This window comes from Lissotriton helveticus, chromosome 4_1 (assembly GCF_964261635.1).
Source record: "Lissotriton helveticus chromosome 4_1, aLisHel1.1, whole genome shotgun sequence".
NCBI classification, from domain to species: domain Eukaryota; kingdom Metazoa; phylum Chordata; class Amphibia; order Caudata; family Salamandridae; genus Lissotriton; species Lissotriton helveticus.
The window spans coordinates 1,693,624,204-1,693,646,018 of record NC_136063.1 but is presented as its reverse complement, the minus strand read 5'-3'; the positions used below and the strand labels follow the sequence as shown (position 1 = coordinate 1,693,646,018).

The following is a 21,815-nucleotide window of genomic DNA, read 5'->3' as shown; positions in this document are numbered from 1 at the left end:
CCATACTGCAATTGCTACAATAGTTAATTGTGGATGCTTAACAATTGATGTGTGCACTGATGACTGGTGGTTTGTGTGCCTGGTGGAAGTGTGCACTGCCGGCTGGTTGTGTGTGTGCCTGGTGGAAGCGTGCACTGACGGCTGGTGGTGTGTGTGCCTGGTGAAAGCATGTACTGACGGCTGGTGGTGTGTGCCTGGTGAAAGCGTGCACTGACGCCTCCGTTACGAACAGCCACCCAAAGACTGAATGCACCCAGACACAAGGAGATGAGTGGCAACTCAGTGCGGAATTAAGAAAGATGTTGTTCGAAAAGTAACTACGGAAACGAATACTCGTGGGAAATATGCACAAGTTGCATGAAATTAAACAGATGAAATGTACAGTGTGGCAGTGCCAATCTGGAATTCCTTAAGGGTTCTTGAGCAGATTGTGCAGACAGAAATCTTCCTTTCAGTGATAAAGTTTGACACGAATGTGAGTCCGCTATGGACCTGTGTAACGCCACTTTAAATTTCTATTGGGGCTGCGGAGGAGCAAAGCCCACCACACTTGAGAGCTGCAATAAATGTGCGTAGGGTGCATATCAGACGTTTGCAAACAGAAGAAGGTGTTGGGTCATTAACAATAGTTCTTGCCGCTTATGTGATTGTACACAATCAGATTGCAGTAAGATAGCCTTGTGGGTGAAGATACCTGGCCTAAGGTCATGACTGTGGCAGGATAGCTCCAGTGATTTAGGCAATTGATGCTTAGAGCACGTGTCTGTATTAGCAAGGGGTAAATCATGACAAAAAAAGATATTGCTTGCTATAAGGCACGGTGAATAATTTGTAGTGCTTCTTTTAATACCCTCTTGTTTACAAGTATCACTGCAATCTTAAAATTCAATCAGGTGAGGCTGCCAGGATTGAAGCTGGCGACCAGGAAGGACACTGCTTGGCGTCTCTTTGTAGTCAAATACCATGGTTTTTCACAGCAGGGAGAGTTTGTGTTGCAGCGGACAGAGCTGCCGACTCGGAGCTGGGGATTTTCGGCATTGGCGCAACATCCTGTGATTCTGGGCAAAACACTTAATGTACCGGTGCCCATAGACAGCGACTGGCTACCCTCGCGAGTGATAAGCCTCGCTATATAAATCTACTAACTTTAATTAGCATTTGGAGGGGTGCAAGGCCAACATGACATGACAATGGTATCCAGATATTAACAAGTACTACAATGTAAAGAAAAAAGGTAGTGGTAACACTTTCTAGGATTTAAATCGGTGACATATCAGGAATGCATGATGCGTCAAAATATTTACAAAAGGCACAATATGTGATCCGGGAATATGATTTATTTTTGCTCAAGCACCTTCTTTGAAAATAATAAATATGTAACTTGAACTAAGGTTCTTTTTTATCATGGATTTCCTCATGCGCAGCATTTGGTTAATGTCAGTTTTTCCTGTCGGCATCAACGCGGATCGGGCGTAGATCGGCGCAGGATTATTTTGATCTGTTTAAATATTTGTTGACACGTTCTTAGCCTTACTGTGTGTTTTGATAACAAACTGAATCCCCAAAATCATGACACATCTTGCAAACATTCTTTTGACAGGATTTACTGTACCATAATCTTTCCTACGTTGTCATGCGTCAGAGACAGACTTGGGAAGAGTGCGGGGCTGGGAGATAAAGTCTGATGCACAGAGTGTCAGAGTCAGAGGAACTGGGAGATCACGTCTGAGGCACAGAGTGTCAGAGACAGCTGGACTAGTAGATAAAGTCTGAGGCACAGGGTGCTAGAGACAGATTGGGGAGACAGAGGGGCTGGAAGATAAAGTCTGATGCAGAGAGTGTCAGAGACAGAGGAACTAGGAGATCACGTCTGAGGCACAGAGACAGCTGGACTAGTAGATAAAGTCTGAGGCACAGGGTGCTAGAGACAGATTGGGGAGACAGAGGGGCTGGGAGATAAAGTCCGAGGCACAGAGTGTCAGACACAGACTGTGGAGACAGTGGGGCTGGGAGATAAAGTCTGAGGCACAGAGTGTCTGAGACAGAGGGACTTTGAGATAATGTCCGAGGCACAGAAAGAGGGCATGAAGGGGAGGCTGACAGTGAAGTGAAAAACACAGACATGACTAAGAGTGGGGTTTGGAGACAGAGGCAAGGCTGACAGCGCTGGCGGGAGGGCCGGTGAGGAGAGGCCGCTGTCACAAACATAGAACTCGCAGAGGAAATTAGTAACTTCATTTTCTTCTGTCCAGGGCCGAGGCTCCCCGCTGGGAGGCTGCACTAGCTCTCAGCATCAGAGAGGAAGTGAAGAGGGGGAGCAAAACCTGACGGCACGCAAGAAATACCCAGAAGGAAGGAAAGCAAGGTAAAGAGAAAAGGCTACGGCCTGCGTGGTCTGCGTGCGAAGAGTAAGAGAAAGGTTAGAAACAAAATACTAGCACGTAGAGCTCTGAGCAACTTCACGAGGGGCGGAGGGAGGCGCGGCAGAACATAAAAAAAAATAAACTGGAAAACGAAAAATTACCAGTACTGAGAGCAGGTGTGAGACTGGGAGGACGAAATGGAGAGAGTTTTGTTTGTGATCACTTTTGCTGCCGCTTACTGAGAACATCAAAGCGGCAGCGAAAGTATCACGCAGGTGGACAAATGGTGCGCGTGCCCGGCGCACTTGCACTGTGCCTGATCCGCCTGCTTTGGGAGCACTTTCAGAAGCCGCACTAAATATCTCGCAAAGCATCGCTTACGCGATAGCTAGACGAGACCTAAAAATGACGCTGTCCTTAACTATGGCCCTGCTGTATATTTAATCACTGAAATTACGCTATCCTTAAATCTTGCCCCCTTTGTCAATGCGCGGGCCGCCAGCAACGTGTTAAAGCACAGTTCCCCTTGCGCCGGTTTCGGTCCCAGATCGGAGTCTGTTACCTTTTTTAATGCGGAGGGGGACTTTGCAGTCCTTGCGGATCCCCAACGAAGCACCTTCCTTCATGGCGGCCCTTCCCGGCTCCAGGCACAGCTTTGTTGTCGTCGAGGAGCGTGGGTGCCTGGTGGCCAGGCGACGCCTTGAGCTTCCTCCAATCACAGCGCGGCTCCGTCCGGAAAAGCCCCTTTGTTGTTAGGCGATACCCCGCGCTGAGTTCAATTTCAGCGCTGCTTTTTCCTGACGTCGGCAATGAATGGACACAGTGCTTGGAGGCTCCCGAGCCGGCGGCGGTGATTTTTCCGCACACAGTGGTTGTCTTCTCCTTCCTTGGGCCGACGGCGGTGATCTCTGTCCCTTGTTTACGGTCTCGGGTAATGCATTGGCACACACTCTTGAGCGCCGAGACAGTCCTTCAGGAGGCACGGCAGACCTCACGCAGAGCCCTGCTGTGTGTTGACAAAGCACACCGAATCAATAACACACGGGCAGGCAGGGCAAAGTTCACGAGGCCACAGTCAGTGCGCAGCCACATGCACTAAGCGCTGACAAGATGGTTTCTTCTGTAAATGTTTGTGTCCCTGAGTTTACAACAGTAGGCCAGCTCTTCTCAGGCTCTTGGAGACAGGCAGACTTCAGAGGGGGTCAAAGCACACTGCACAGCTCCTCTTCAAGCAAGGGGGACACAGCACACAGCAGAGAGTCCCTCAGTCCTCCTCCTCAGTCATAACAGCAACTGCAGATCAGCTTCCAGACACTCAGCAATGGCAGCACTTTTCCTCAGTCTTCCTGGCTGTTCTTCTTTGGCAGGGATTCCTTCTTGATCACAAAGTTTTTCCTAATCTAATTTTAAAGGCGTCTCAGCTCTACTTTTATACCCAAAAAGTCTTTGTTCTTCCTGTGTGAGGGGTCCTGGACCCAGTCCAAACCAGTTCTGGGTACACTCTGCCAGTGCACATCTTCCAATGTGAGTGTGGGCCAGGGCCCTCAGACGCACCACAGGAGGTGGAGCCAGCATTGCGGAAGGCAGACACAGCCCTATTCAGACCCAGGTGCTACTCCTCCCACCACACTACATGCAGATAGGTCTATTCAGCCTGGTGCTGACTCACCCAGTCTCCTGGAGCCCCTGTCACTCACAAAGCAGACAGTCAATTCACAAACGTGGCAGAGGTACACAGAAAGGCTGAACAAGAAATTAGCCACTTTCTAAAAGTGCTATTTCCAAACTTAGAATTTAAAAACCATCTTCCCTAAAATATATGTTATTAAATTCTGAGTTCAGGGATACCAGATTCCATATGTCTATCTTGCAGCTATGGGAAGATATGCAGGTAAACATGTTATGCAGCATTCCCCATGTTATCCATGGGCAAGATAGCCTTTCAATAGTGAAAAACAAAATGGGCAGTATTTCACTATCAGGACATGTTACCCACACTAGAACATGTCCTACCTTTCACAAACAGTGCACCCTGCCCAGGGGGGTACCTTGGGCCTACCATAGTGGTGTCCAATGTGTAAGAAAAGGGAAGGGTCAGGCCTGGCAAGTGTGTACACTGGCCAGGACAACATGGCAGATAACAAACAGCGCGCAGGCACTGCAATGGCAGGCCTGAGACACCATTTTAGGGGTACTCATGTGGGTGGCACAATCAGTGCTGCAGCCCACTAGTAGCATTTGAATCACCAGCCCTGGCACACTCAGTGCACTTTACTAGGGACCTTCTGGTAAAACAAATATGCCAATCATGGATCACAATAATAATTTAACCAGGGATCACTTGCACTTTGGCAGTGATCAGCAGTGGCAAAGTGCCCAAAGCATCTAAAGTAACAAAAACGCATTCCAGCACAGTGTCAAAAATATGGGAGGCAGAGGCAAAAACTCAGGGGAAACCACGCCAAGAATGCCAGGTCTAACAATATTATCAAGCTAAATATACATAAGTATGGATTTACTATTTGCTACTCCACATACATGTACCTTGAAGATGTATAGCTTTTCAATGTACGTAGATGTGGAGTTAGGAATAGTAAATGTATTCTTATGTACATTTACCTTCACGTTATTGTGGTATTCAAAGTTTTAGCAAATTGATATGTTTTTCCTCTGTGTTCTGAAATACAACCCAACTAAGAGATTAGGGGGGATACGTACAATGAAGTGGCGGAGCGTGTTGTACCTCCTGGACTTAACAACACGCTCCGCCACTTTGGAAACGCAAGGCTGCACCATATTTACAAGAATGTGGTGCAGCCTTGTGTTTCCCCCTGCGATGGCGCTAAGTTGTTAAACTTAGCGCCAACTCAGGCACCCTTGCACCATAGTGCAAGGATGTCTGCGTGCAGGAGAGAATTGTTTATGTGTAGGAAGGTGTCCCTTCCTGCTCATAAACAATCATAAAATGCCATTTTGTAACTTTCATGTGTGCTGCTTCATGCAGCACACAAACAAGTTACAAAATTATGTACTGGAAGGTACACCTTCCTGTACATAAACAATGGCATTTTGCTTTTTCCATTGTGCAGCACAAATGGAAAAAGCAAAAACAAGGAGAAATAAAGCATTTCTCCTCGTTTCGCCAACTTAAGACCAGGATTTTCCTGGTCTTAATTTTGGCACTGTCTCCTATGTACACCACCCTTGTACATGGGGGCAGCGCCAAATACAATGGGTGTTACGGTGGAACGCCCCGCAACACCTACTGCACGCCCCTTTCACGCGTGAAAGGGTTGCATATGGACAAGGCAGCGTTAAGCCATGTTAAGTGGCTTAACGCTGTCTTGTACATAAGGCAAGCGAATGTCGCAAAAAGTGACGTTCCCGTGGCGATAAGGGCTTGTACATATGCCCAAAGTCTTTACTACCGTGTTTACATCAGGTGAAGTGGTGATAATAGATGATTTTCCTTGTTTTGTTATACAATTCAGCTTTTGCCCTATTGTCAGTCTTAAGTGAAATAAACACAAAAAAAGATCAAAGTAGGTGTCAAAAACTACACAAACGAAATGCTTACGGAAAGGCCATGCCTTAGATGTTTAACACGAGAGTCCTGGGAAACTGATTGGTTATGAAGGGGATAGGTGTTTGCTTTTCTTTCCAGTTTTTAAGTCTCCGAAGCGGGGGCCTTAAACTTGATTTTTTTTTGTGTTCAAATCATTTTTATTTAACAAAGAGACAAAAACACAAACAGAAAGGAATAGACAATAAAAAGCAATACATACATGGCATGAGCTCACATCTGTTGTCTTAGAGAAAATAAATACATAAGGCAGGACAATGCAAAGTTCCAATATGAGCAAGTGTGTATATGATGTCCTGTAAAGTAAAGACAATATCCGATTCCGTAAGGACATGTCAAACAGTTGTTACATATGTAATAAGTGGATGTTACGTACAGAATATCTACATTCAGGTCTCTGATGTGTCAAATTGAGCTTGCATAAAGTGATACAGTACAATGATATCAGTACATAAGGATCAATAATAACCCATCTTAAATTCCATGCACGGTACCTAGTATTCCATCTCATCATGAAGCGTTGTATGCATAGGTTCACACCATAGGCCTAAACCATGTCTCATGGAGAGTCAAATGAAAATGATGAAGCGTCTAGGGATTTCCAAAGTTTCTTATGTGGGACCCGCCAGGGGGAAGAATGCAGAGCAGGGTTGTCAGCACCTCGTAAGAAGGATAACCATTCCTGCCAGATCTTAAAGGACACCTCCGAGGCGTTCTTCCATTTACATAAAACAACTTTACAGGCTAGAGTGACTAGTAGGTCAAGCAGGTAGCGGTCATAATCATTAACTAGGTTTGGGTCCAGGACACCCAAAAGGACATATGTAAATTCCCGTGCAGGCTGTATAGTAAAAATGTGCTCTATGCAGTCAAAGATTTCCCCCCAATACAGCTTCAGGAAGGGACAATTAAAAAGCATGTGAGCCAGGTCGCCAACAGATGAGTCACAGTTCCAGCAATTAGGGCTGTCTCTCAAGTGAAGTTTGTAGAGCTTTTCTGGTGTCCAATACACTCTGTTTAGTAGCATATACTTGGTCTGAGATAAGATTGGAGAGATTTTATTTGTGAAGGCCGTGCGGTGAATCCTTTCCCAGTCAAATGTCAGAACTGTAGAGTTAGGCTCAGCTTCCCATTTAAGTTTGTTTAGTTTATGTAGTTTTTTGGGAAAAGGAAGGAGGAGACTGTACGTCTTAGAGACAAAATGACCAGCTTCCAAAAGGCGGGGAATTTGACTCAGAAGCCAACGGGTATACGTCTTGAAGGAGCGCGCAGAGATCAGAACTTTTAGTTTTAGAAAATCATAGAAATCCACAGCTGTCAGGTTATATAAGGACTGCAACGTTGAGAACGGCCTAGGGAGTGTCCCGTCATATAGGTCACTCACTAGATTAATACCCTTGGCAGCCCAGGATGCCCAGTGCAGAGGTTTACCCTCAAGTTTAAGGGAGGGATTCCACCATATGGATACATTGTAGACCTTTTGATTTTTAGGTTAGATTTGTTAGACTGTTGCAACCTTAAAAGGGCTCGCCTTGTGTTAAGTAGTATGTACTTGGAGTGTGGCAGGTGGGAAAGATCCATAGTAAGTAGAGCAGGTAGAGGTGCATTATTAATGAGTGATTTTTCTATGCCTAGCCAAAGTGGGGAGTAAGGCGAGGCCTCTGCCAGCACTGGCGCGCCTTGTTTGCAGAGAAAAGCCGTCTGGTAATTTCTAAAGTTGGGGAGACCCAGGCCGCCTGATTTCTTAGAGAGCTGTTGCTTCTTCATTGATATCCTGGGTTTCTTCCCCTGCCAAAGGAAGGTACCAAATAGCTTATCAGTCTTGCTTTAAAAATCTTCAGAAAAAGACATCAGGAGCATACTGGCCAGATAGTTCACCAGCGGAGTCACCATCATTTTCAGAGTTTCGGCTCTGCCCCACCAAGAGAGGTATTATGGTGACCATCCATCTAATAAAGTAGATATATTTTTTAGTATCAGATTCTCATTGATATGTAATGTGGAAATTAAATCTTTGTCAAAATCTATTCCAAGATACTTGAAACAGTTCGGCTGCCAAGTTAGTCCCGATCCACCCAGTACTTTTTTATCGCCTAGATTGTTCAGTAATTTGACCTCAGTTTTATCCTTGTTTAATTTATACCCAGACACCCGCGAAAAATTATCGATGGTGGACATGAGGGCAGATATAGCCTCCTCTGCTTTTTCAGAAACTATCAGGACGTCATCCGCATACACGGTTAGTTTGATCGTGCAGTTGTTAAATGTAATTCCCGCAATACCATCATTACCTCTTATGTGGTGAAGGAAAGGTTCGAAAGCTAATAAAAATAGTGAAGGGGAGAGGGGACACTGCTGCCTGGTACCCTGTTTTAGATGGAAGGAGGAAGAAAACGCACCCCCGCCTCTAACTCTGGCAGAAGGACAGAAATAGAGCGACATCACCAGTTTTGTGAAGGTCTTTCCTAAATTAAATTTATTTAACACCGCCTCCAAGTATGTCCAGTCTACCCTGTCAAAGGCCTTTTCGGTGTCCAATGTTATAGCTGCTGTGGGGGTATTGATATGTTTCGCCTTTTCTAGTACATGCGCTAGTATTCTGGTATTGTCACTGGACAGTCTATTTTTTAAAAAGCCAGCTTGGGAGGGGTGTATGAGTTTTGGTAGAATTTTCTGGAGACGATTGGCCAAGATCATAGCAAAGAGCTTGCAGTCAAGGTTGATGAGGGGAATAGATCTATAGTTTTTAGGGAGTGTAAGGTCCCTACCTTCTTTAGGTAAAACGGCGATGATTGCTTCAGACAATGTGCCTTTTAGTTCACCAGTTTCCGTAAGTTCCTGAAACAGATTTAACAGAGGCTGTGACAAAATTGAGGGGAAGGATTTATAGAACCTGGCACTATACCCATCTGGGCCTGGGGCCTTCCCACATTTAAGTGATTTGATGGCTTTCTCCACCTCAAGACCGGAGATCAGACTATTAAGGTCCAGCTGTTCCTCCGGGGATAGGGAAGGCAGGTCGCACTCTCCTAGATAGTTTTGGATTTTAGTCTCATCTACTTCTTTATTTTTGGCATAAAGATTTTCATAAAAATCCTTAAATATATCAACAATTTTATCAGGGTCCGAATGGGTCACTCCTGCATGGTCTTGGATACTGTTAATCGTGTTCTTCTGTATTTTAAATTTAAAATACGAGGCCAGACTCTTGGCAGCTTTATTTGACTCGCAAAGTTTGAATCTTTTCCGCCTATTCAACCAGACCCCTGCTCTTTTGCTTACTATCTTGTTGTATTCATATTTCTTATTCGCTAATTTGTTTAGTGTATCAGCGTTCCGATCTAATAGGTGTTTACCATTCTAATTCCGAAATTTCTTTTTCCAATTCCTCTAAAGCCTTATTGTACTCCTTATTTATGGATGATTTGATTTTGATAATAACACCCCTGATAGTGCTTTTTAGAGCCTCCCAACAAGATAGATCGGACGTGTCCCCCCTTTTATTATGTTCCAGGTACAGTTTAATGGCGGACTCTATGGCCAGCCGATGTTGCTCTTTTTCTAATACTTCTTCATTTAGACGCCAGACCGACTGATGGGTAGATGGTTTCACGTTAGAGAGGGACAATGAGATACAAGAGTGGTCAGACAAGACCCTGGGTTCAATCGCTGTTTCTTCTATTCTCGGAATACCATTCTTTGTAATGAAGAGGTAGTCAATGCGGGTATACGAGTCATGAGGAGGTGAGTAGAATGTGTTTTCTCTCCCCGTGGGATTTTGCAACCTCCACTGTAGTGTAGTTCCTATCTTCCCAATAGGCTCTGCGCATTGGAATAATACCTACAGCAGTAAAGGCCTAGGCCAGACGTTAACTAGGTCTACTACTGTCGATACTAGACTTAAGTTTTGGGTTTGCCAGCGTAGCTCAGAGTTCGCTAGAAACTTTCTCGAATGTTCAGGAAAGAATTAACTCCCCTGATTAGACAAGAAGGGATTTAGTTTCTGACAACCATAGAACATGACAACTTTGCTCTCCCCTAATCAAGAGTGTATCTCCAGAGTCGTGTGAGCACAAGGCAATTATTTTACTCAGTCAGTACGTGCATTCTTAGTCTCATCAGATTGTAGAGAAAAGGAAGAGACGGGCGTGTTCAATAAAAAGGTGTTATTTATTGATCAGTCTCTTTTCTCGTACAAGAGAAATGGATCGATATTATTGCAATACTTATAGTTAAGTAAAGTGCATACATTAAAAGCAATAGTATAAAATAATACTGTAAAAACATTGATATGGTTTCTGAGCCATATGATGTTTAAAATGATTAAAATATATTACATACACATATACATTTGACTAAACGTACTCAACTGGTGTTTCTAAATACGCCTACCCCGTGTACCTGACCTAAGTCTAATGCGTGGGCGGGAATAGAAAGTTACAGTTTAAGTTAAGTTTGTTTTTGCCAAGTGAATAACTAAAGAATTCTCTGTGAGGGGTTATTCAGTTCTGTACCTGGAAGTTAGGATGAAATGAGGAATGGTATCTCTTTCTCTGCTCTCGATATTCCAGGCCGCCTGCGAGGGCTGCCCGAAAGCGCCGGTGCTGGGTCTCTCGGCAGGAGATAGCAGCGCGTCTCTCAGCGCGTCAGGAAGGCGGGGCTGCTGCCAGCGGGGTCTGCTCTGCTCTTGGCTTCGGCAAGTATGGCTGCTCCGTCTCGTCACCACGCGTGTGTTTGCATAGGGCAAGATCGGCAATATTTATACCTTAAAGGTGCCGAGATTGACGTAAGGATGGACATAGATACGTCAATAAAGATGTCATACGACTTGCTCGTTAGCACATTCTTTTACTGAAGTTCTCTGTGAAATCAAAACAATGGCCGCACGGATTTTCCAGGTTGTCATAGGTTTGATTTGTTATGAGAACGTCGTATGCCTTATCAGGGGCTGGAGGAATGTCGCTTGTCTAATTAGATCTCAAGCGTTATGACCTAATCAGATAACACGTTCCTGTGCCGTAGTGTGACTGCGTCAGATAACGGTATCTGCATCATGGGGGCTTTTCTTGCCTCATGGGCTGACTGTTAGTTAACTTGATAGTTAGTTTAACCAGAATAGGGTCAGGAATAGGGGGATCGATTCAGAACCTATAGGAATACATGACACCACGTGTCTATTAGATGGAAGCGAGCGCAGAGGTTAGTAAAGGCCTTGTGTGCTCTACTGCTACGGAAAGTGCACCTGGAGTCCCTATCGAGTATTGGATCAAAGGGTAGATTAAAATCACCTGCCAGAATATATACAGGCGAATCCGGGATAATATCAATTTGTTTGGTTGCTTAAACTTGATTTTTAATCCAAAACAAGGCACTTTGCTAATTGGAACAAAACAAGTTGTCTGATTCCAGGAACCTGTTCGTACCCTCCTCCTGCAGATGTCACCGTGGAACACTAAAACGTGTGTCTTCTTGTGATCTTATTTCCCCTTTGGTTTGACATCGTTTTCATTCATCCATGGATGATGATAAATAGTGGAAACATTGTTGCAGCAGACCAGCTCGTCACCTCCCTGAGCCAACACCCTCCTGCCAGCTCAGCAAACCCCAGCCAGGCCGCCGATAACCTCACGAAGTGGATCAGCAACTGCTCGGACGAACTCGCCCCGCTGAGGACCCCGCCCAGCAGACCCGGCAGCAAGAAGGCCCCATGGTTCACCAACGAACTCAAGAGCTCCAAGAAGGACTGCCGAGCCCTCGAGAAAGCCTGGAAAAGGGACCCGACACCGGACAACAGGACCTCCTACAAACGGGCCACCCGGAAACACCACCAGCTGATCCGAGCCGCCAAGAAAACAGCATTCAAGGACCGGTTGGACAACAACGCACACAACAGCAAGGAACTCTTCAACATCGTGAAAGAGCTCTCCAACCCCAGCGCAGGAAACAACGACATCACCCCATCGCAAGACCTCTGCAACTCCCTCGCCTCATACTTCCACAACAAGATCACGGACATACACAGCAGTTTCAACAACCAACCAACGCACACCACGACCGACCAGCCACCCCCCCCCACCACCACCCTCCACGCCTGGACCCCGATCAGCACAGAAGACACCATCCGCACGATGAACTCCATCCACTCCGGATCACCAACCGACCCCTGCCCTCACCACGTCTTCAACAAGGCCGACGCTGTCATCGCACCCCACCTGCGAGACATCATCAACACATCCTTCGACACCGCCATCTTCCCCGAAAGCTGGAAACACGCCGAACTCAGCGCTCTACTCAAGAAACCAACAGCAGACCCCGCCGACCTCAAGAACTACCGCCCCATCTCGCTTCTCCCGTTTCCAGCCAAAGTCATCGAGAAGACCGTCAACAAGCAGATGGCCGCCTTCCTCGAGACGAACGGATCCCTCGACCCCTCACAGTCCGGCTTCAGAGCCAACCACAGCACCGAGACCGCCCTCATCGCCGCCACCGATGACATCCGAGCCCTGATGGACAATGGAGAAACAGCGGCCCTCATCCTCCTAGACCTCTCCGCGGCATTCGACACGGTCTGCCACCGCACCCTAATACGGCGCCTCAGCAACATCGGAATTCAGGACAAGGCGCTGGAATGGATCATCTCCTTCCTCGACGGAAGAACACAGCGAGTCCGCCTACCACCGTACAAATCAGAGGCCTCCGAAGTCATCTGCGGCGTCCCCCAAGGATCATCACTGAGCCCCACCCTCTTCAACGTCTACATGAGCCCCCTCGCGGCCATCGTACGCAAACACCACCTCAGCATCATCTCCTACGCCGACGACACCCAGCTGATCCTCTCCCTGACCAACAACCCCGCCGCCGCCAGAGCCAACCTGCACGAAGGGATGAAAGAGGTAGCCGAGTGGATGACGACCAGCCGCCTGAAACTGAACTCGGACAAGACGGAGGTCCTCATCCTGGGCTCTTCACCCTCCGCCTGGGACGACTCCTGGTGGCCTCCCGCCCTGGGCACCGCACCCAAACCGACAGACCATGCACGAAACCTGGGCTTCGTCCTGGACTCCTCCCTCTCCATGACCAGGCAAGTCAACAGCGTCTCCTCGGCGTGCTTCAACATCCTACGCATGCTACGGAAGATCTTCTGGTGGATCCCCACAGAGACCAGGAAGACCGTCACCCAGGCCCTCGTCACCAGCCGACTGGACTACGGCAACGCCCTCTACGCCGGGACCACCGCCACGCTCCAGAAGAGACTCCAGCGGATCCAAAACGCCTCGGCCAGACTCATCCTCGACATCCCACGATCCAGCCACATCTCCGGTCATCTGAGAGACCTTCACTGGCTCCCCATCAACAAGAGAATCACCTTCCGCCTCCTCACCCAAGCACACAAAGCCCTACACGACCAAGGCCCGAGCTACCTCAACAGCCGAGTCAACTTCTACGCTCCCAAACGCCACCTCCGATCAGCCAACCACGCCCTCGCCGCCGTCCCCCGCATCCGAAGAGCGACTACAGGAGGAAGGTCCTTCTCCTACCTGGCCGCCAAGACCTGGAACTCCCTCCCGTTCGACCTGCGCCTGACCCAAGACCACCTCTCCTTCAGGAAGAAGCTGAAGACCTGGCTGTTCGAGCAGTAGCGGCACCCCCCCTCCCCAGCGCCTTGAGACCCTACGGGTATGTAGCGCGCTTTATAAGTGTCACTGATTGATTGTATAGAAGAACAAAATACATGTCTGAAAATACTACATCGAAACATAATGAATCAATGTCATTTTATAAAACAGGCAATCCCATGTTTCATCCTGGACTTTCCCTTTGGATTAAGGAAGTGGACGAGCCAGATGCATGCAACCACCAGAACACGAAGGAAGAGCAACTGTGCAAAGCTGGTGAGTGCGACGTTCTGTCTCCCAGCATTAGGACACTTGCAGTGTAAATGGGGAGATCTGCAACCAGAAATGTGCCAGGAATGTGTGCTGTGACGAGCTCTAGAAGATGGAACTATGCCCTGAGTTTTCAAATTGTAAATACTTAAGCTTAAAAGTTCAAATTACTACGCTGAACAGAGAGAAAATAAGCCTTGGCAATTTCAATCAGTATGATATTTTTCTATATTAAATAGGTGTTTGCAATTTTGAGTGATGCACAATAGGTAGGTAACAGTGGAGGCTCATTTTCCTCACACAGGTGATCTTGTATTGTTGTAAAGACTTAGAGAAGTCCCACAACACTCAACTGTTAAGAAACCCTTAGGTGTATTACCCTAGTAACTCAAAATACCAACGAAGTCCAAAGATGTACAGTATTAAACAATAAAAACATATGGTGTACAAATCATGAATTCTGAACAATGTGTTTGTTATATTAAAAACCGATTCAATTTATTACAAATCAATAAAAACAATGTGCGATAGCATAATTATAGTGCCAAATTACAAAAACAATTCTGGTTAAAAATTATCGTCATTATAAAATACACAATTTTAGAACATGTATACAAAAAATCACAGTTGTTGGGTCTTGTATTGTTGCCTCACAAGTTGTAGCTATTTTGTGAACGTGAAGAAGCATAGACTACAGCTAGTTTTCTTGTAACCGTTCTTGGTGTTAGAGATGTTTACACGCCTGCTGCACCTGTACTGTACATTAGTGAAACTTGTTGCACACAGTCAATAACAAAGTGTGTATGGTGCAAGGTGGGGGAATACTTCCCTAATATGAGGACCGGACATTACACTCACAGCCTCGAATGGACACTGTTTATCCACATGAGGGCCTTCTCCCAGGGATCAGCATGTAATCCAGCCTGGGCTCCATGGCAAGGAACAGCCGGCCTCGAGGGTGCCATATCTTCACAGAGTAACCACAGCCGAAAAAAGATTTCCTGCAGGAACCATTCATCAGAAGTAAATTCTGGCCCATGTCGGCCACCGCACCCAGTAGTCGTTCGGAACGAGGGGGTTGCGCTGGGTGACTGACTATGCGCATCTACTAATCGACTACTAGGTGCGGTGGCCGACATGTGCCAGAACCTACTTCTGATGAACTTGATTGCAACGCAGGACCGGTGATTAATATTTAAATTATAAAGATCAACATCTGTTATTGGCACCCTAGAAAAACATGTGTCTGAAATGAGGAAACTAGTAAACTAAAATTAAGCACTGACGAAAAACACATTGGCTACTTTTGGAGGATCCATTTTTGTAATAACAAGAATAAAAGATTTCATAATCAACGAAAGCGTCTCCATATATTTGACTGAGACTTACCTAAGGTGAATTTGAAAACCTTTTGAGACACAATTTACTTTTCTAAAATCAATATTGAATTAATCTGCCTCAATCTTGATGTGTTATTGGAGATAATCAAAACAGTATTCTGTGTTTTTCTTGGGTGGTAGTGTACAGAACCACTGCTTCCAGTTTTTGTGAGTTATTGCATTGTATTTGTGGGGGAGAGGCAGGTCTGGAGTTCAAAGTACGTTGCATAAACTGTACGAATCTCCTAAATAAGGCGACTGTGTAATTTAATATCCCTACTACTTCCACATGGGATAGGGTTTATGAGGAAGAGGAACAGAAGTATAGCCAGCCAGGACTGGCCACGTAGCCCACTCATTGCTAAGTTGCCCCAAACGAACATGTATGTGCGTGTGGCAAATGACCACCAAACCAATTTTGATGTTCTTGATATGTTGAAGGGATTTCACATTCTAGGTAAGCCCTGTAGTGCAACAGCAGATGTATAAGTCTATATTCATGAAATTGCTCTGGGGCAGCAGCAACAGGCTCCAACTCAACCCAGGAGTAAAAAGTCTCAAAAGCATACGCTGGTTGTACAGCTATTATTAAATTAACTGGCCTCCCCTCATATGGGACACCTCGAGCTTTCAGGTGCTGAGTAACTGCTTTCCTGAAATTGGACCCTATAATGATAGGTGTTGATATGATGGATGGATTCAATTTGTAATTGGAATCAAAGAATTAGAAAACCCACAGAATGGGGAACAACCTTTTATGAGTCAAGCTCGACAAACCTACAGAAATAGGTGCTTCCTTATTCCCAGTAGGAGGTAACTATGATTACTGCATAAGTCTATGTAATAATGGTTCAAATGTGTGTGATAAGTGTAAACCATTAAAGGCATAGCCATAAGATATGAGCCCCATGATGTGGGCCAACTGTTGCAGAAGGTATGACTTTGGCAGAACTATACAAGGGGTACTTTCCCACCCATGGGTGACACAGGTAAACTTGGTTCAATGCACCAACAATGAATGTGAAATGCAAGTTATTGTAAACCCGCAAGATACTATTCAATGTCCAATATACATCCAAGTATTGCTTTGCTACTAACAATCCCACTAAGGGATCAAGGGCACTGTGGAAACAGCAACAAATCGTATTTAATTATTTGCAGTATCACATACACTGTACTAAGAAGAATGAACATATGTCAAAATTATTTATTTCTACAGGAACAATCTGTTTCTCAGTACATCTAAAACAACTACACAGAATATTATAAAAAGAACAACTAGATACGTTATAAATAACGAGACGAAAATGATTATTTCCACTGCATACCTTGTTGACAGCGGAGGCTGTCTTCATCAGCATAAGTGTGAAGACAGTGTAGCCCGCGAAGAGCAAGCACCCACTGTGGTAGCGGTAGTGGGTGAGATGTGTCATCTGCGAAGTGTGAAATGCACTGGCAGTAGGTACGACAGTCTCTGGCAGAATCTCTGTTCATAATCTGGACTAAGGACATCTCCTGACAAGTAGTCAAGTGCAGTGCTTACATACTAAAGGGCTTATCTATGAGAGGCTTGCGCCACCAGAGAGTCACTCCAGCAGCGCATGCCTCTCAACCATATCAATGAGGCGAAGTAAAGCCACTCTGCGTGGCTTTGCATAGCCTCACAGATATGGAGTAAGATAAAACAGCGCAAGTCGCTGCTTTGCCTTACTCTGCGTCAAGGAGTTGTTCCATGGGCGTTGCAGTGGTTTCTCCCGCAGCTCCCATGGATTTTAACACTGCACCAGATTTACTTAATCACGTAAACCTGGGGCAGCTCCAAAATCTTAGGCATCCCTAATGCAGGCGTAACGAGGAGAAATATTTTTATTTCTCCTCGTTTTTCCTCTTTCCATGTGTGCTGCATTTTGCAGCACTCATAGAAAGAGCAAAACATCTCTGTGGAAGTGTCTCTTCCTGCACAAAATAATCCTGCCTGCAACAAAAGCACCCTCATACCATGGTGCAAGGGTGCCTACATTGGCGCTAGACAGTAGATTGTGCACCAGTGCAGGGGAAAGGACACAAATGCACCGTATTTTATAAATATGGTGCATTCCTGTCCTTTCACATTGGCCTAGGGCAGCACTGCAAGAAGACTTGCAGCGCTGCTCTACTCCAATTACTCTTAAATGAGGCCCTAAATCTTTTTTAAAAAATCAAAATTTCTGAAAAAAGTTTTGGGATGTTTAACATGTTTAACATAAATTATGTGCATCAAAGTATGCGTCCCACATGTTTCCTTATGAACATATAAGGCAAGAGAACGTTAACCCCTTCCGTGCGGCGCACGTTCAGCGTACGTCGCATGCACTACCTTGGTAATGCTGCGCACGTCCGCTGAATGTTCCGGCCCCGCCCGCGCAATAGAATGTTCCACACCAGCGCGGAACGTTCGGCGTAGCGGAGGGGTTAATTTAGACTACATTATTTTGGTTATATTTCTTTGTGTTCTTATTTTACCTTGACATGGTGAGGAGTAGACATTTGACCCCGACAAACTTTGCTTTATATGTTATACCTATGTCATTAATCAAAGAACTTGATGATATCACAGTTCCTAGAAAGATAACGTCTGGCGACATCTGCACCCAGAGGCAGACATTACAAGATTCTGCATAAATCAAGGAATATGACTATGTCTATTGTCTAAGTTAAGGAAGATGCTGGTTTCCAAGGATTAAGTCGGGGCCTACATAAGATTGAGTCGACCCTTAGGGACTTTACATTATGGGTGTTAGAGGACATCCCTATCATGTATTTTTTAAGTTCAAAACATGAAGATTACCTGCCATTAAGAAAAGCTGCATTTTTAGAGGCATTGTTAGACCTTACATCTTTGGTGTGGTCTTCCCCCAAACATTTTACCTTCACCCCCTCTGTTTTCTGAAATTTGTTTTTGTTGGCATTAGGACTCGGTGCACATTGCCACTGCTAACCAGTGCTAAAGTGCTTGTGCTCTCTCCTTAAAGTATGGTAGCATTTGCCTACAACTGATTGGCATATTTCATTTGCTTGTAAGTCCCTAGTATATGGTACTGCATGTACCAAGGGCCTGTACATTTAATGCCACTTTTGGATCTGCAGCCGTTATTGAGCCACCCAGTACAGTAGCACTTTAAATCATGTCCCAGGCTTACCATTGCAGCCTGTAGTGTAGTTTTGAACTGCAAATTCAACTTGGCAGAATACACCTTTTGGTAGGCATAAACCTTCCCATTTAATACATATAACCCACCCCAAGGGCAGGGCCTAATAAAGCCCAGAGGTCAGGGTGCAATGTGTTTTCAAGTTTTACATGTCCTAGTGTGTGTAGTGTAGTTCCTATAGTACCCTCATGCCGGACCTGCGCTTTTGGATAACATACACTGTGGGTTGGGTGGTATACTGATTCTGTGCACCCCCACTGTGTATGTTAGCTGTGTTTTGCATTAGCTAGCTCACAGTGCCACTAGAATCTCCTTTTATTAGAGAGATTAGTTGTTGGCAACCTCAGAACACAACATACCCTGATTCCTCAGACTCATGGAAACAATATACTACTTTTCACCCAGTCATGCTCATTTTCTCTCAGAGAGATACATGCAAGAAACAGTTGAGCGTGGTTACAAGAAGAATTTATTGTACCGTTGTTCTTCTCGTGTAAAATATATGCACTGCTACAACTGTTACATAGAGCAGAGATATAGGATCAGCAGTACAGTGAATAAAAAGGAATAGTACAGTTCTACCATTTGGCAATAGTCATGAACAGATGCATGAATATAAAATGCATTTATAAAAGATAGTGCATACTCCTACGAAGCCGGTCTAGATGTACCTAAGTGTACCTAGCGTGTGAGTAGGTGCGAAAGAGCCTAAGCCTAAGAGGCTAGAATCCCGCTAGGATTTAGTCCAACCCCATTACCTGAAATAGTGAGTGTGTGGGACTTCGTCCTGGACTCGAATTGGACATCCCGCAAGGGATAGTCAGACCACTGTCAGCTGGAGCGAATGCATGTCGGAGCCGCAGCATCTCTGGTCAGTGTGTTGGCGTGAAGTCCCGGTCCCTCCTCTTTACTGATAGCAAGAGGTGCTGTATTTATACATTCCATCTGCGTGTGTTAGCTATTGTTTAGTATGAGGATGATGTTGGAGATTAAACCTTGTGCGTGGATTGGAGAGGTGAAGTATACCCCCGGGTATCGTTCTCATAAATTATTCATATGCGCTAAGGATGACGTCTTAGCAATATCGATTGGGAAGAACCCTCCCTCAGCATGGAAGTAGGTAAAAGATTTAGTCCGTAAAAGGCATCAGTCCTTATAAGGTGTTCAGTCCCTATAAGGCAGTATGTCCTTATTAGGAGTTATGATCTTATAAGGCTCGTTCATATGAAATGAAGGGGACATGATGTAGGGAAAGTGTACGATGTTCGCCGGACCTATATTAGGGTACTGATATGAAATATAACACTGGTAGTGAAAAACTCAGCAGGATTTAATTTGTGTTGGCGAAGGAAAGAACTTTTCAGAACTAGATGTAGGGGTAGCCTACAACATTCCCCCACCTCAAAGGCTGGCACCAGCTATACATATTGGACCCTCAGAGCAACTTTTCAGTACTCTCCTGGACTCGTGCAAAACCTCAGAAAGATTGCCTAGACCCTTAGAGAACAGCCCTGCTGCTTGAGGCCTGTCTTGTACTCCGGAGGGTTGCCTGACTGCCACCAGAGGACTGCCCTCCTGCTTGAGGCCTGCTTTGCTCCTAAGAGGACTGCTCTGCTGCCACAGGCCTTCCTTGCTGCTTGAACACAGGACTACTTTGCGTGACTCCAAGGGCTTGTTGGCTGACCTCCTGTGTAAGCTACAGGGACAAAACAAGCTCCAGAGATCTTGAACCCTGCACCTGGCCTCCGCTAGTGAGAGTCCTCCCCCCCTCACACAAGTGGCATCCCACAGGTCCTGGACCCTTGGAAGTGGGGTTTGAGGTGCTCCTCCCTGCCTAACTGTGAGTTCTACCTGAAGCATCGCAGTGCGACACAACTTGATGCAGAACTCTGCATTGCAGCCCCTTGCAGCTCCTGATCGGCAGCCTCATCAAAAGCAACGCAACTGGATGTCAGCCCTCGCATTGCAGATCCTGTTCAGCAGCCTCATCACAACCAATGCAGCGCAACATAATTGACACAGGACCTCACCTCGCCGCCTTGCAGCTCTTCATCAGACCTGACGCAGCACAACACAACACTTTGCATCAAGGACATAACAGGGCTCAAAAATCATAAAAAATGTTTCTAGACCTGCAAGTCTAGTAATTTGAAAAATCTACTCGACCCAACTGTAATGTACTTGCCCTCTGTCTCTGAAAGATGAGCACATGTGACAAGATAACAAGATTTAAAGACATCTTCATTGTTCATTCGCTTTGTGATCAAAAAAGAACCTTTAAATCTCGCTATCTTGTAACTTTTGATCTGCTTTCAGAGACAGAGGTCAAAAGTCTGTGTTCAAAAGTCAGTTTGTCTTCCTACTCGCCAGAAAGGGCGAGCAGGCCCTAAAAGAAGCTTGTCCTGATTAATTCTGGCTCGCCATAGCAAGTGGATTTTTTGAGCTCTGCATAAGGTACAATTTTCAGCGGGCTAACCTGATCCCTGTATCTTGCCCATATCCATCACGGTCGGCCTGAACTTGTGACTTTGACCCAGTCCAGTGTGACCAGATAACCGCAGTTGGTGCTTTATGCTTCTAAGGCCTATTATGTGCCTAGAATTTTAAAATTACATATCTCAGTTTCAACTGATTGGATTCTTGTCATTTCTGTGTCATTCTATTCATTATTTTTGTCTCTATTGTTCTAAATTGCTGTGGTATTTTTCTTGTGTTGTGTTTTAACTAAATTATTGTTTGTGTGCAGTATAAACAATTTACACATTTTCTCTAAGTTAAGCCTGGCTGCTTTTGTGCCAAAGTACCACAGGGTTAAGCACAGGGTAAACTTTTGTGACTTTTGTACTTCACCCTGACAAGTATTGTGGTTGTAGGGCTTCCACCCCCCTCAACCAATAATCCAATTCCTTACAGTCATTGTATAATAGACCCATATACTGTAGAACTTTATTTCACACCAAGCCAATGCCACTGTAATGCACCAAACATGAAATCCAAACTAACTCAACCAGATGCTTTTTTAGCACCTAATGTTGCAGCTAATAGATTTGAAAGTTTTGGGGTTCCATGGATTACATTTAGAAATGTTTCGGAATTATCATTCTTGTCATAAACCAGACTGTTCTAATCCAATCAGATGTGGAATGTGCTCATTAATAGTTAAAGTCAGCAACTTTGCATACATTTTACATTCATTGTTGATATGGGAAACTGGTCAGTAATGTTTGCAGGCTGATAAATCTCAATCTTTTTTATGAATTAAGCAAAGCATTGCTTCTAAAAAGTAAACAAACCATATCTCTCAGACATAAATGCTAAAAAAAGCAATTACAATTTAGGAACAGGAATACCAGAAAAGTGAGAGTCAAAGTCCACAGAGAAGCCATCTGGCATATGTTCTTTGTCTTTTAGGAGCT

At 45.3% G+C, this 21,815-nt stretch overlaps 1 protein-coding gene across 1 annotated transcript in view; it reads left to right on the top strand.

The window, feature by feature from the left end:
- Positions 1 to 21,815, top strand: part of LOC144829330 (uncharacterized) — a 320,407-nt gene that overhangs the window by 275,109 nt on the left and 23,483 nt on the right. Inside the window, exon 5 of the mRNA XM_078688376.1 lies at positions 13,734 to 13,838. Within this exon, the coding sequence (XP_078544502.1) occupies positions 13,734 to 13,838 (105 nt within the window). The remainder of the gene's footprint in view (positions 1 to 13,733; positions 13,839 to 21,815) is intronic.